Consider the following 14,166-nt stretch of genomic DNA (forward strand, 5'->3'; position numbering starts at 1 on the left):
CAAACAATGTTCAGCAAGTTCCTGATATTTTTTCTGTGGGCAAAGGGTCTTTAAGACGATGGTGCAGATGGACCAAGAACAGGTCCTGGTGGGGTCGAGCCCTAGTCAGAGGCTGTGCTGATTTATCACTCCAAGCCTGGACTAAGTCACAGTGCCCAGGCACACTCTACCCTTTGCCGCAAGACCCAGGAAGAAGGGACACCACCGGCTGGAAATGTTCTCTAAACCATGCAAGGGCAGGCAAGCCTTACACCAAAGGCTTGTAAGTAAAAATAACACTTCGTTCTCTGAAGTATATGGATGGAACTGCATCCTGAAAGACACAATGCCATAAGCAAGGGCTGGGCTGCCAGTTAGAAAGACCTGATCCCAAGCGGCAGGAACAGGTCTTGCTTCTGTGATGGTTTCAAATTCCGACCTAAGCCCCAGTTTTCTGGGCAAACACTTGTCTCCATTACCCCAACTTCGCAAACTTGCTAGAAAAAGAACAGTTACTTTTTAGCTGATCTCAAAGTCTTCGAGGGGTGTTTCTAAAAGTCACAGACGTTAAGGACACCTACAGCAGGTCCTTTGTCCCACAGGGAGTGGACCGCTCACTCCCACCACTGAGGCAGGAAGCTCCGAGCCAAGCGTCCACTGGTGGTGAGGACGGGTGGCTCCCTGGAAGTCTTTACTGAGCAGCTATTTAAACCTGTTTTTACAGGTGCTTGCAACCTATATTAGGGCAAGGTTTTTTTTTCTTAAGACAAATTTGATAAATATTATCAATATGAATATATCCACTAAAGAAGACTGAAATTTCTGATTATATACAGAAAGGAGATGATTTTTTTTTCTTTTTTGGTTTGTTTATAAACTAATGAACCTGTCTACCTTGGGAAATGCACGTGCAGTATAAAGCGTTTTGAAGAAAGACAGACTTAGCCCATACTCCTTATAATAATACTAAAAAAATACTCTGGGAGAGGCTTAGGCAACTTCAAGAGAAGGAAAACTCAAGAATGAAGAATATTGTAGTACAAACTTATGGCCAAAAATACTGTATTTTTAACCAGCAAGATCATTGGGGCATTATTATACAACATTAGGTGTTTTTTTGCAAAACTAGTTCCCATCCCCAAACAATAGACAATACATGCATTTGAATGACATTTTAAGAACAGTAAATATGATTCTTTTAAATACTGCAAGTTAAAAATGTTTTCTGACAAAACTCCCTAAATACATAGGTCTAGTAAGGGTTTCCAACATGATGACAGGTGAGGAATCCAGCAAGTTGCATTTAGAGAATTCTTTGAGGAAAAGAAATCCACCAAACACATGTGTTTCAGTCAAAGTAACCTGAACAAAGTTACAGAGTAATTTTCCATCTTTCTTTTCTAAACTTAAAAATATTCTACTGAAGAATATCTTCCTCCCTGTTGTTTTCCATCTACCAAAGCTTATCTGAAAGTCAGAATTCCTTTACCCAAGTGAGATCCAATTGTACCCAATAGATATTTTCATAACATGTAAATGTCATTTACTATTGGGTTGGAATCATACGGGGAAATGGAGGATACACGATAGATAAGGGAGGTAAGAAGGAAATTAATATTTGAGCACCTACTGTGTGCTAGATGTGTATGCATACTTTGAACAGATGATTCTAGAGCCAAGAGGGTTACTGAAGGGCACTGGTAGTTGGGAAGACAGCAGAAAATGATTTGTTACACTGTGAGAAAAACAAATGACAAGTTGAGACTTTGTATTAAGTATCTACTGAACAGCAGGTGTCTGGCTCCGAAAATCTCTAGCTAATCATATACAACTAAGCCATTTCTTATCCTAATTTGATGGAATCAAAACGAAATCCCAAAGACAGTTACCAGGACAGATCTATTAACGCTACATATGATGGAAATATGTGGAGACAGATAAACATACAATATTAACTCGTTTTAATTTTTGTGTGTGTTTCTAACCAAAGGTCGGTCTTTGGAAGAAAATCTGTACACCAAGCACACCTTATCTGTGTCAATTGAGATGTTGTCAATTACCGAGTAAGTGGTTTTAAACCCTTATTTAATTTTAAGAAGAGCAGCAATATACATTACAATAGTTGGGTACACTTTATTTTCATATGGGTTAACATTCTGCTGTATTTCATTTCATTCGTCCTTTTTGAGAAACTGAAAACAAAGGGAAACGGTAATTTGAAGATTATTTCCAACTAGTATCTGAGTCTTGCAGTATCTCATTATGCAGCCCTTTCTTCCCATTATTTTTATATATTTTTTGCAAATAGTCATTTTTGACCCATATCCAGCATAAATAGCTTTTCACCGATTCCTAACTTAAGACAACTAAAATTTACAATCATGTGGCAGTATAAATTTTAAGATTACAGTTCGTACACCTTGACAATCAAGATAGTCTGAAGTACAAAAAGTAAATTGTCCTTTAGCTGAATTACCTTTTTAAAATATTAGACCCGTGAGTTACTCTACAAATAAACAAAACAAGTTTCTGGTGTTTTTCAAATACCTTTTGTAGATATCATCTCCTAGTGAACAACATATGCAGGTTCCTAGAAGATTTCCCCCCAGTCTATTCATGACATTCAGCAGAGCTCTTTATATGAAAATGTATACTTAAAAAGAAACAAACACTTGGAGGGGGATTTCTTTACCTCTGAATGGGTGCGTGATTTCCCTTTGTTTCAGATATGAGGCACAAACTTCTGAATTTAAGCTCTGTAAGGCATAGTACAAACCTCCAATTTACAAATAAGGGCTTCTCTGTGGGTTGGAACTGCCATGTCACGCAAAAAGGGAAAAAAAATCTGTAAACCGGTACACTGCAATGTGTTAAGTGAGTCATGAAACGGCTGCTTGCCTTGGTCAGCGGAAGGAAGGTCTCTGTGTTGTGTGTTTTTGATAAGACGTGCCCAAGTCGCCATGAAACTCGCCACAGGCCTCCGTTCTCTGGAGCGTCACGAGGAGTCCAGCGGCGCGCGCTTAGAAAGCTTGCAATCACGATATAATATAAAGCATGAGTAAGCTTTGTTTTTATACAAAACTGAAAAGAATCCCTTCCCGCCCCTCGCCCCTTCAATAAAACCCCAAACAAAGAAACAAAAAAAGAAAATCCTTCAGCTTCGATTGACTAGTGTGGATACAATTCGGTTTCTCTGCATCACTGCAGCTAGGGTGATCAATTTTTTCCTTTCTCAAGAGAAGGGATCTTGTCATGCACCCTAAGATGAACAGTGAAGCCACAAACCTCAGTTCTGCATAGCAATTCCATCCCAATTTCATGAAGACATAAAACAATCTTTCCCTGTTTTGCTCAGCTGCTTTGAGCTTTGAGATCAGGTTTAATCGACTACATCTACTATAGCTCTATTAAATAGAATATCTTGATTCCCTAAAACTGTAACACTTATGATCTTGTGATGAGGTTTTTTTTTCTATACACACTGTAGGCCTTCGAATGTCATTGTTTCCTTTTTTTTTTTCCTTTTTTTCCTTTTTCCTTTTTTTTTCTCTTTTTTTTTTTTTTTTTTGCTGCACCAAATTTGATTGCCCTTTCAGGCAAGCAGTGGTCTCTAGCTGTTAAAACATTTTCTTAATGGATCACAATAGCTTCTAAAACTGCCTTTCTAATAAAGGCCATCAGAGAGGTAATACTAAACTGTGCATTTGCCAAATAAGAATATGAATTGTATAAAAGCTCATATTCCAATCCTAGGTCAAATGGCAAAAGTTCTACAAAGTTGGTTTCCATGTTTGTATAAAAGCTCCAACTGATTTTATGTATTTTGCTATGAAATTACCTTTGGGTCTTATTTTCAGTATACCTCTACTCAGGAATGTGCAAATGATTTTATATAGCACGATGCTAGTACCGCTCTGTACGATAGTAAGGTTTTTTTTTTTTCTAAATGGAAAAAAAAAATATCCCTAGTCAGAAATAAACTGACAAATTTACATTCTCCTCTCTTAAAAAAGTAAATAAAATAACATTATTCAAAATGTGAATTAGCTATAAGACATACAATACAATTACATAGATACATATCAATACAGCACATTCAATCTGCCAAAAATTAACGATTACCAAGCCAGTGTGGATGCTGCACTATCGAGAGAGAGATGTATGTACAATGATTAGAGCATTCATAATTGCACTATACCTACAGGCAGTCTGTTTCTTAATTAAATTACAGATGCTTTCTGAGTAAGGAGAAAAAAAAAAGTAACCTGTGTAGTTTGAGGCTGGGAGAGTAAAGAATGGGCACATTCCATTACTGTTTAGTAAGTCTGGTACGCATCTGATAAGCCATTAATTTTCTCCCTCTCCTTTGTTGTTCCAAAAGAGTGATTATATGGAAGTTTAGACTCCTGCCAAGTAGTACTGTAGTTAAAATGAGACCAGCATCATGGCCTAATTCTAACTTCCCAGCAGGTTTAACACAATCTTGATTGACTTTCTTAAATCATATTTCAATTCCAGCTGCTTGACAGAAGCTCGTCAGTACATGTGCTGTTATTTTTTGCATTCACTGAAAAATTGCACATACAGAACTCCAGTCTCTCTCCCTCTATGTTCAGTTACATAAATACATGTTCTGTAGAGCACAGAGGTTACTTTTGAGTTTCAGTCCACAAATCTTCCTTAAGTTCAACTCAGCCAGTCATCAGTTGAAGACAATCCCAAAGACGGTAAACTAGCAGTAACTTCAGATTCTGCCAATTAAAGGTGTCAGAGTAATATCAGCAACCAATGTTCATGGCAGACTACTTGACCTTAGAAACAAAGAGAGTGAAACTGGCTTCAAATGAAGTGAGAGAGCAGATTTCAGGGTGTATCACACAGGGGACTTTCCCTTATTGTCGGTTTAGACACTCAACATGGACCGTGGACACTAAACAATGTGATTTTAAGGGCAAAGAAGACGATGGACCATGAAAATCAAGTGTGTAGTGACCAATTATTTGGCAGTTGGTGTTTCGGGTTCACTCTCAGTCAAACACGTTAGGCTTCACAGTCTTACTCTCTTACATTTTAAGATACTGGCTTTTCTCTTTTACGTTCTCTCTCTTTTTTGTTAAAACAAAAAGCCAGCTTTGGCGATACATACCCATAATGAAAGTCATTATAAAATTGTGGCCCAAATGCTAAGGAAAAAAAGGAGGAAAAATTTGAACTGAGGGGGAAAAAAAATTAAGAGCAACCTATGAAAAGGTTCTGGGTAGCAGCCATTAGGGTCATGTAGTGTCTGTTGGCATATATATATATATTTTTTGGCATCTGAGATTTGAAGAATAGAGGGTGGGGGAAAAAAGTCAAGGAAAGGATGGAGGACAATGGCACATGGCGTTTGATAAGAAAGAACTCCTTCTGTGTGTCTCTGTCCTTGCCATGCTCTGACTTCTGTATGGTTCACTGAGCAACCAAGCTATGGTTGAAGGTAGGAAAAAAAAAAGACACAACCATTAGATGGGTATCCACCGTCCCAGCCCACAGTGAGGCAAGACAATATTTATATATATTTTAAAAAAAAAAACCTCTATATGTGTATCCAGAGCAATACATTTAAAACAATAGTATTAATACTTAGAATCCTTCAGCAGAAACTACAAACTGTTAAATTAAGCTGATGTTGATGGCTTAAATTGAATAACATTAACCTGACTGTATCATTCAAGAGAAAAACTTGACCAAGAATGGTACTAGGATAAAGGCCATTGTAATGTGGGAAAAATCAGGAGGAAGGGATGGGTTAGGACAAGGAAAATCAGCTTCATTTTTGCTCAATAGAAAAGAGAGAGAGAGAGAGAGAGAGAAATCTTATCTTTGTGAGTGCATGACTGAGAAGTGAAAATACACTGAGTCACAAGATTTTGCCTAAAAAAAAGAGAGAGAGGAAATGTGCTGGGACTGTACTTCAGCATCCTGTTTTTCCTCTGAATAGTTTAAATAAAATCATAATATTTACTACAAACTCTGTGGACACGCTCACACAGAGTCCAGGACGGCAATAAATTAGTATTATGCAAATTGTTTCCCACAGAAATACAGTCCCTCTTGTACAGCTTCAACAGCCCACCAGGGGAGGGAAGGGCGGAGTCGAGGAGGCACCATTAGACCAGATTGTACTCCTTCAGGTTCAACTGGAGGATGGTGTCCTTGACGGCGGCAAAGACAAAGCGGATGTTCTCGGTGTCTGTGGCGCATGTGAAGTGGGAGTAGATAATTTTGTCACTGTCTGGGTTCAGGTCCACGAACATCTTCAGGATGAATTCTCGAGCTGCCTGGGCATCTCGCTGGGGTCCTGTTGGCCAAGGGAGGAGAGGGGCGCTTGTCAGCTGATCTGTTAATGCATCTGCTCACTGGATGCTCATGGGTGCTCGTGAGGCCCTCCGCACTGCAGACTGGGCCCGTGGTCATCACCCCCCCACACCACCGTGTGTAACTGCTCGTCCTCGTCACTGTACCTGCCCAGCCAGCCACAAAACGTGATGAGGTGAAAATGGGCAGACAGCCTGAAGACCAGGCTAAGTTTAGCTCTGATCCTTCAGGTGACAGGAGCCACTGTGGGGTCTTCAGCAGGGGTGTGATTAGCTTACTTCGGTTGGACTGAGTTAACTCTGCTGGTTTCGGCAGCCTAGTGATCAGGCACACAGATATAACTGCCCCAGTCCCTCTTGTCAATCTGACCCCCGACCCCGGCTGCCCCTACTCCGTTATAAATCATTTTACGTTCTCCAAACTGAAATCTCTCTCGGAATAGAATGCCTGCTCCTTAAGGTCGGGTCTGTCTACAGCTGTCCTCTGCAGCCTCACTTCTGGTGCTTCTGAGCACAGCACATTTATGTGGTATTCAATTCATTATGTGTGATGATTTAAAAAGTTGCTTTACATTTTCTTGCATTTATCCAGGCTCTCTTCTGGGCCAAGGGCTGGCCTAGATGTTTTAAAAAAGGATTGTGATATATTGATCAAGATATATTAATAATTTTGCAACAGATTCTTAGTGATGACACCAAAATCACAGGCAACAAAAGAAAAGGCAGATCAACTGTACTTAATTTTGATGAAGTACTTCTGTACACCAAAGGATATTATCAAGAAGGTAAAAAGACAACCTACAGAATGGGAGAAAATATCTACAAATCACATAGCTGATCGGGGTAGATGTCCAGACTATACAGAGAACTCCTGCAACTCAACAACAGACAGACAGACAACCTGATTAGAAGATGGGCAAAGGACTTGAACAGAAATTTCTCCAAAGAAGATACACAAATGGCTAGTAAGTACATGAAAAGATGCTCAACATCACTAATCATTAGGAAATACAAATCAAAGTCACAATAAGATACCATTTCACATCTACTAAAATGGTTATAATCAAAAAAGTGGAGAATAACAAGTGTTAGCAAGGATGTGGAGAAATCTGAACCCTTGTACATTTGTTGTGGGAATGTAAAGTGGGAAACAATTTAGCGGTACCTCAAAGCTAAACACAGAATTACATAGGAGCCAGCAATTCTATTCCTAAGTACACACCCAAAAGAATTCAAAGTGGAGACTCCAACCGATACTTGTACACGAATTTTCACTGCTGCATTATTTGCAACAGCCAAAAAAAAAAAAAAAAAAAAGGTGTAAACAACATAAGGATCCATCAACAGAGGAATGGATAAACAAAAGGTAGTATATACATACAAGGGAATACTATTCAGCGGTGAAAATGAAGTTCTGATAGGATGTTTTCAAGGTTCATACATGTGTGGCATCTATCAATTCAAAGAAGCCAGACACAAAACAACCAATATTGTCTGATTCGGCCTCTATGAAGTACCTAGAATAGGCACATTCATAGAGACAGAAAGTAGATTAGTGGTTACCAGGGGCTCGGAGGAGGGGGAACTAGGGAGCTGTTACTTAATGGTCACAGAATTTGGGGTGATAAAGTGTTAGGAACAGCGATGGCTGCACAGTATATGAATGTAACTAATGTCACTGAGGTGCATGTTTAAAGGTGGTTAAAATGGCAAATTTTATGTAACGTATTTTACCACAGTTTAAAAAAATTAACGTAATATACCAAAAGGCATTGAACTCTGCTTTAAATGGGTGAATTATATATGGTATGTGAATTACATCTCAACAGAGCTGTTTTAAAAACTTAATAGATCCTGATCAATGTATTAATTTAAAACTTTGGGTTGTAAATTAAAAGCAACATGAAAACACCACAACCTGTCGAGGACTGAGCACCTTTCTTGTGTCCATCTTGGTGGTGGTATACGTCTGCATGTCTCCCATTTTTTCCCATTTTTTCCCGTTAGTTCTATACCAAAGGAGGTCATGTGCTGTAACCTCCACCTTCTCCTCTCTCAGGAGACCCTCGGGATCCATGGTTCAGATTTTTTTCTATCAATATTGTTATCTAGTTTGCGATAAGGAAATTTTTGAAAACTCTACGGAGGGCCTACAAATTCTAACAAAATGCAGGCAAGTTTCAGATGGCCAGCTTGAAAACTTTTCAAACTGACCTTATTGCAAAAAAGCGCATATCCAACATTGCCAGGAGTGGGGAGCAAAGAGCCACGAAAACAGATCATTCTCATTTGTACAGTTTACAAAAGAATGTATGAATTTTTTGACTTAAGAGCCCAGAACTGAAATTTTTGTCAGTGACTAATAAGGCTGACACCCTAGTGAAAAAAAAAGTGCTATTACAAATATGTAACATATATAATTATTTAATATCCTAGCTTATTGAATGTACTACTGCTAACTTACTAATTCCATAGCAGTAATAAAAAAATATTTGAAACCAAGACTGATAAGATTGTTAGAACTGGTAAAGTCTCTTATTTCATAGAAGAATGCGCTGTTTCTGGCCTGTGAGTGAAATTCCATTTGATTTTGTACTTAACCTTTTTGAGAAAGAGAGGTCTACACTTTCTCTCTCTTTTTACTGTAAACTGTATCAGAACAAGACTTAAGTTCCCCGAAGAGCCCTCAGAGTCTGTTACATTTTTAAGCATGAATTATGTTACTTGAATAAACATAAACTACAAAGAAATCATTATAGCCCTCATGGCAGGAACAGGATTCCATAAGTCTCTGTGAACAATTCTGCAATTCAAGTCCATGTGGAAATGGTAATTTTCCTTCCTGAAGAGAAATACAGAAATGGCATTCATTACGATAAAGACCTTGTAAGTGCAGAAACGTGGAAGTGTGAAATTTATAATATTATAAACATGTTTATTATAAAAACATGACTGCAGAGTGGGCCTAGAATTTTTTCAGTCTTAGCTCATCTTACAAGGGCCTGAAGTCTCCAGAAATGACAGCTGTGTTTGCTTTATGAATAACAATCAGGGTCTTTTTTCCTTTCCCCATGGCCAACTTGCCCGTGTGCCTTACGTGTACTGCAGTGTGAGACTGACGGTAAAAAACATCTCCACGCTTACAGACGTTCGCAGTGCCACATGTTGGAAGGAAAATGCTCCTGTCGTGGGGTATCTGGGGAAATTACTGGACAAAGGAAATAGGTAAAGAGATGAGGAAAATGCTGCACAGAGAGAAAAACAGTACTCCCAATACTCATCACAGAAAAAAGTCTTTACTGCAGCAAAGCCAGCCCTGGTGGCTGAGCTGTGTGCGCTGCGTCAGCACCTCGGGCCTCGGTGGGGCTGCTCTGCGGGGCGGGCTGTGCTGCCTCTGTCCTGTTGTCCCGTGGGCAAGGGTTTGTTTTGGAAGGAAGTGCAAAGCACAAAGGAAAACGTGCTTGGACAGAGGATGGGGACACACTGCCAACCAACACAGGACCATCTCTGATACTTGACAACATCAGCAACCTTCAGAATCCTGTATGTACCCAGAAGGGAACGTGGAACGTTTCCCTCCCGAGAGCCTGCACTGAACCCAACGCACGCGGGACTGGAAAGATGAGCACAACTCCATCCTTGATGGGTCTGTATCTTCGGAAGCGATGAACCCAAACTGAACATTAGTTTTGAAGTAATTACCTTTCGGAGGGAGCTTTCAGAAGTACAGAAACACTGCTGAGCTGACATCCATGCCAGACAGCATATGTCAATAATATAATTTTTAAAAAGAGTCTGTTCTCTTGTCACTACACCTCCGTAATCGGGGCTTTTGGGTTTGTGCTCTTCTCTGTGCCAGGTCCTCTGCTGAGAGACTGACACATGGGATTCCACTCAATTCTGCTTTGCTTGGGAAGAAACCGGGTGGCTGAATAAACCTGTCCAGGGCACCACTGCTGGTAAGTGGCAGAGCGGGAACTTGGTGACATTCAAAGCCTGTCCTCTGCCCTACTCGTCATCTAGATCTGGGTTTGGCAAACTTTCCCTGTTAAGGACCGGAGGAAATATTTTAGGCTTTGTGATCTCTGCCACGACTACTCAGTTCTGCGGCTGCAGCACAGAAGTAGCTGGACAGTATATAAAGGAGTGGGTGTGTGGCAGTTTCAATAAAACTTTATTTATAAAGAGGCAGCAGGCTTGCCACTCCTAATCTAGACTCAAGTATGTGCCGGAGAGGTGTGTGTATCTGGCACCTCAGTTCTTACAGGGCAGTGGCTGTGACTCGTTCACCGTTTTAGAGCAGCAGGTGGTGGTTGCCAATGTGTCAAGTATTTCTCAGAAGGTGTTTGGTGTCATGTCCAGTGGTTCAGGATTTGCATCTAGCCGAGGAGGCGAGATTTGTTTATAAGAAGGAAGAAAATGATGCAAAGCCAGGTGAGAGCCGAAGTGGGTGCTATAGGTTCTAAGTGCTTCAGAGAGAGCTTAAAGGATGGGTGCCACCCTGAAGGGTGACGAGACTTCACTGGGCCGTGAAGCACCCCCCAATGTAAATATTTCTCGAACATTCACTAGGCGTTAGGCACCACGCTAAAATGTCACACGTGTTAGCCATTACAGTCAGCAAAACGTAAGTTTGGTCCTAAAGTCTACAGAAATTAAGTGACTTGATCATGGTTCTACAAGCAGGAAATATCAGAACTGGGATTTGAATCTGCGTAGATCGACTTCATACTGTGGGCTCCTGACCACACAATTCTGCTCTCCCTCCAGAGAGAGACAGAGACAGACAGACTGTTACCAAATGAAAGGGAAAGAAAGAAGGAACTAGAATGGTTGATACTCAGTTAGTCAAAACTATGGGACTGCTCCCTCCTCTGATACAGCAAAAGAAAACTCTGTTTTGAAATACATTTAACTCTCAGTATTTTAGGGAATGAAACATTTCAGATCATACTCCACCCATCACAACACGTGGGCTTCTGAGGGCGCAGGCAGCGGCCGTGCGCAGCAAGGCGGCTGCTCTGGCCCTGGTCGCGGGGGAAGGATGTGTCCCCAGCTACTGGCCGGTGGAGGAGGGCTCACTTACCATCATACTCTGGGAAGTAGTCAACGAGGTGGGAATACATAATTTTCTCCTCTAGAAGATCTTTCTTGTTTAAGAACAGAATAACCGAGGAGTTCTGGAACCAGGGATACGTGATAATTGTTCTAAAGAGTGCTTTGCTTTCCTCCATTCGGTTCTGGAAAAAAAAACACCAGAAAATTGAGGCATGAATTACACGATTACTCAGTCTGTGAACTGTTTGTTTTGTACATCCAACCCCTCTTTGGTCTGCATTTAGTTTTTGTGGCCTTGGGCTGGGCGGTAGCAGCTTTTATCAGGATTTACATGCAAAAGCCTCCACGGCTCTTTAAATTAGGCCAACTCTCAGGTTGACAAGTAGAAGAGAATAATAGTAATGTTCACTGAAATAACTCAACGTTGAAAGAGAATAAGCAAAGCCTAGAGAACCCTGTTGTATCTGGCACACTGTCAGTGTCCGCCAAAAATCACTCATTCATGGTCAAAGTCTTCAGATCCGAATTAAGAACTAAGTACCAGGCTTCATCTTGCATTTCCTAAGCTGTGTGTACTCGGGGCTTCATCATTGGCTGTTTCATAACAATCAAAACAAAGTTACTTAATTCATTGCCCAAAGTGCATCTATATTTTTAGAATGATTACTACTTACTATATAAATATGTATCCCCTGATAAGAAAACACATGGAAATATATTTTTGATTCACACATTTCCTACTTATCAGAACACACTTGCTCCCTAGGTTTCACTGTAATTCTCCTACAGAATTGTGGCCATAGACATGGTAATTACCTGGAGATACAAATGTAGTATTTCTCACCACCCTCAGCATTTGTAAGAAAGTGTTCTCACCTAAAGCTGTCTATCAAGCCAGCTTTGGTAACAGAAAACCTCAATGGATTCTCAAGGAATTAGTCAGCCTGCTCTTACAAATGAAGATACTAATCAGTTACTCCTGACTCAAGTATCTCCTCTTAAAAAGAACGCAGTCACCAGCCCAAAGCTAGACCACCTCCTAGCTTAGACCTAGTCTCTTCACCAGCTTGTCTGCCTACAGACATACTCGCTTCTAAATCACCCCCATTCTTGGGTCACAGACAAAGGCAGTGGATTTGGAGAATCCTCCTCTCCCTGGTGCAGGGGCACACTTCTTCCTGGACAAACATGCACTTTCTGACCCCCGACTTAGTTCTTAGTTATGACCAAGTCTCAGGCAATGGAAAAGCCTGCCTGGGATTGAGCCCATCTCCACTGCTAACAGGTGGCTCAGTGGCTTAAGTCAGAGCATCCTAGTCTCCTGGCACCTGGGCTGATTCAGGGCTGGACTTCGAATCCAGGCCCCTGTCACTCAGAATACCCCTTCCCTGGCATACAGGCATCTGTGTAGCCAAGCAGCTCAACTGGTCCAATTAACCCCAGGATTTTTGCCGGGAGCTGTGGAACAGAGAACCCCGCTTTCACAAAGAATGTGGAATAGGAATCGTGTAGCCTCAGAAATTTCTAGCAACCATCCCGAAACAGAGAAAAATAAGCCAGGTCCTCCTTACTGGGTTTTAACTCCTAGGTCACAAAACCTGAGCTTGGTTTTGCCTCTGGATTTTTTGGTAACATCAACCAATTAAGTACCCTTTAGTTTTTAAAGCTAGTTTGAACTGTTTTTCTGGTTCTTATTATATGCAAAATACTTCTAACCCATATACTTGGATCCACCCACTGCCACATGTCTGAAAGGAACTGAATGAATGATGTTTGAAGGATAAGCATGAAGCCTAGGGGTTCAAGCTGTTAACATATTCTGCTCAGATCCTGCCTTCCTGATGCAGAATGCCCCAAGTTTCATGGTACAGCACTACAAAGGCTAAGCGTGCTCCCCTTTGTTACCCTGTGACTGCTGTTCCAGGAAGTCTCCAGGTAGCAGAGCTCACCGAGCACAATTTTCTAGGTCCTGAATATGTCTTGCTCTCTTCTCTCAAGTGTGTCAATTCAAATCAAGTTAAGAAGGCTTGCTTTTCAAAAGGAGATCTTTGCCGAATCAGGTAAAGCCGCCCATCACCAATGTCTTTGACCTTCACACTTTGTGCCTACCGCTGCTCAGATAATTAAATACCCAAGAAATGTGGGACTGATGGAGCGAAAGGTTACTTCATGGCTCAAGGGACAGCACTGACTTCACCACATACACGTCTCTTTTACAGAAATGACCACACAGTCTTTATACTATTTTTACTATCTACGTGTCTTTTACTGGTTATCATCAGTGGTAAAATTTTTAAGTCTGGAAACAATATTCACTGAGAAATGACGTCTCATGGCCTGAGATTTTATAGGTTGAAAATTTTAGGACAGAAGAAAGGCAAAGGCCCTAAGAAGAACTGAAAGAATTAAAGGATTGAAAGAAGTTTAATTAGATAGTGAAATCCCTGATGGGAGAGTCAACATTATTTTCTTACAGCTAGAGAAATTCTAGAAAGTCACACTGTGGTCTTCAGCCACCTTGGCCTCAACCAGGGAGTCTCCGTTAGAAAGGCTGACCGCTGAAATCAGCATTCCCCAGGAGGAGCAGGATGGGCTCCCAAGGGCCTCCCCAGTTAGGCCTTTTCTGGTTGGAGTCCTTCCAGGGTAAGTGGCTAGACCCTGGGTGGAGACAGGAAAAGGGAAAGTGGTCCTGACTTTTGAATTAATGCAAAAGGAGGTGCCTGAGGAAGTTTCAAGTCATGTCAGGAGCCCCCAAGCTCCAGATGGGGTTCTC

At 41.0% G+C, this 14,166-nt stretch overlaps 1 protein-coding gene and 1 long non-coding RNA gene across 8 annotated transcripts in view; one reads left to right on the forward strand and one right to left on the reverse strand.

The window, feature by feature from the left end:
- The window catches only part of LOC116152667 (uncharacterized), a 59,151-nt gene that overhangs the window by 18,768 nt on the left and 26,217 nt on the right, over window positions 1-14,166 (forward strand). For all 4 annotated transcript variants that reach the window (XR_004136241.2, XR_010382703.1, XR_010382704.1 and 1 more), the window contains exon 2: window positions 10,195-10,294. This is a non-coding gene — a long non-coding RNA (uncharacterized LOC116152667). The remainder of the gene's footprint in view (window positions 1-10,194; window positions 10,295-14,166) is intronic.
- Window positions 1,025-14,166, reverse strand: part of LOC105087414 (guanine nucleotide-binding protein G(q) subunit alpha) — a 261,505-nt gene continuing 248,363 nt past the window's right edge. For all 4 annotated transcript variants that reach the window (XM_031449914.2, XM_031449915.2, XM_031449916.2 and 1 more), the window contains exons 6-7: window positions 11,422-11,575; window positions 1,025-6,319 (exon numbers count right to left, since the gene is read on the reverse strand). In XM_031449914.2, the coding sequence (XP_031305774.2) occupies window positions 6,129-6,319; window positions 11,422-11,575 (345 nt within the window). In that variant the 3' untranslated portion in view covers window positions 1,025-6,128. The remainder of the gene's footprint in view (window positions 6,320-11,421; window positions 11,576-14,166) is intronic.

The sequence above is a fragment of the Camelus dromedarius genome, chromosome 10, assembly GCF_036321535.1.
Source record: "Camelus dromedarius isolate mCamDro1 chromosome 10, mCamDro1.pat, whole genome shotgun sequence".
NCBI lineage: Eukaryota > Metazoa > Chordata > Mammalia > Artiodactyla > Camelidae > Camelus > Camelus dromedarius.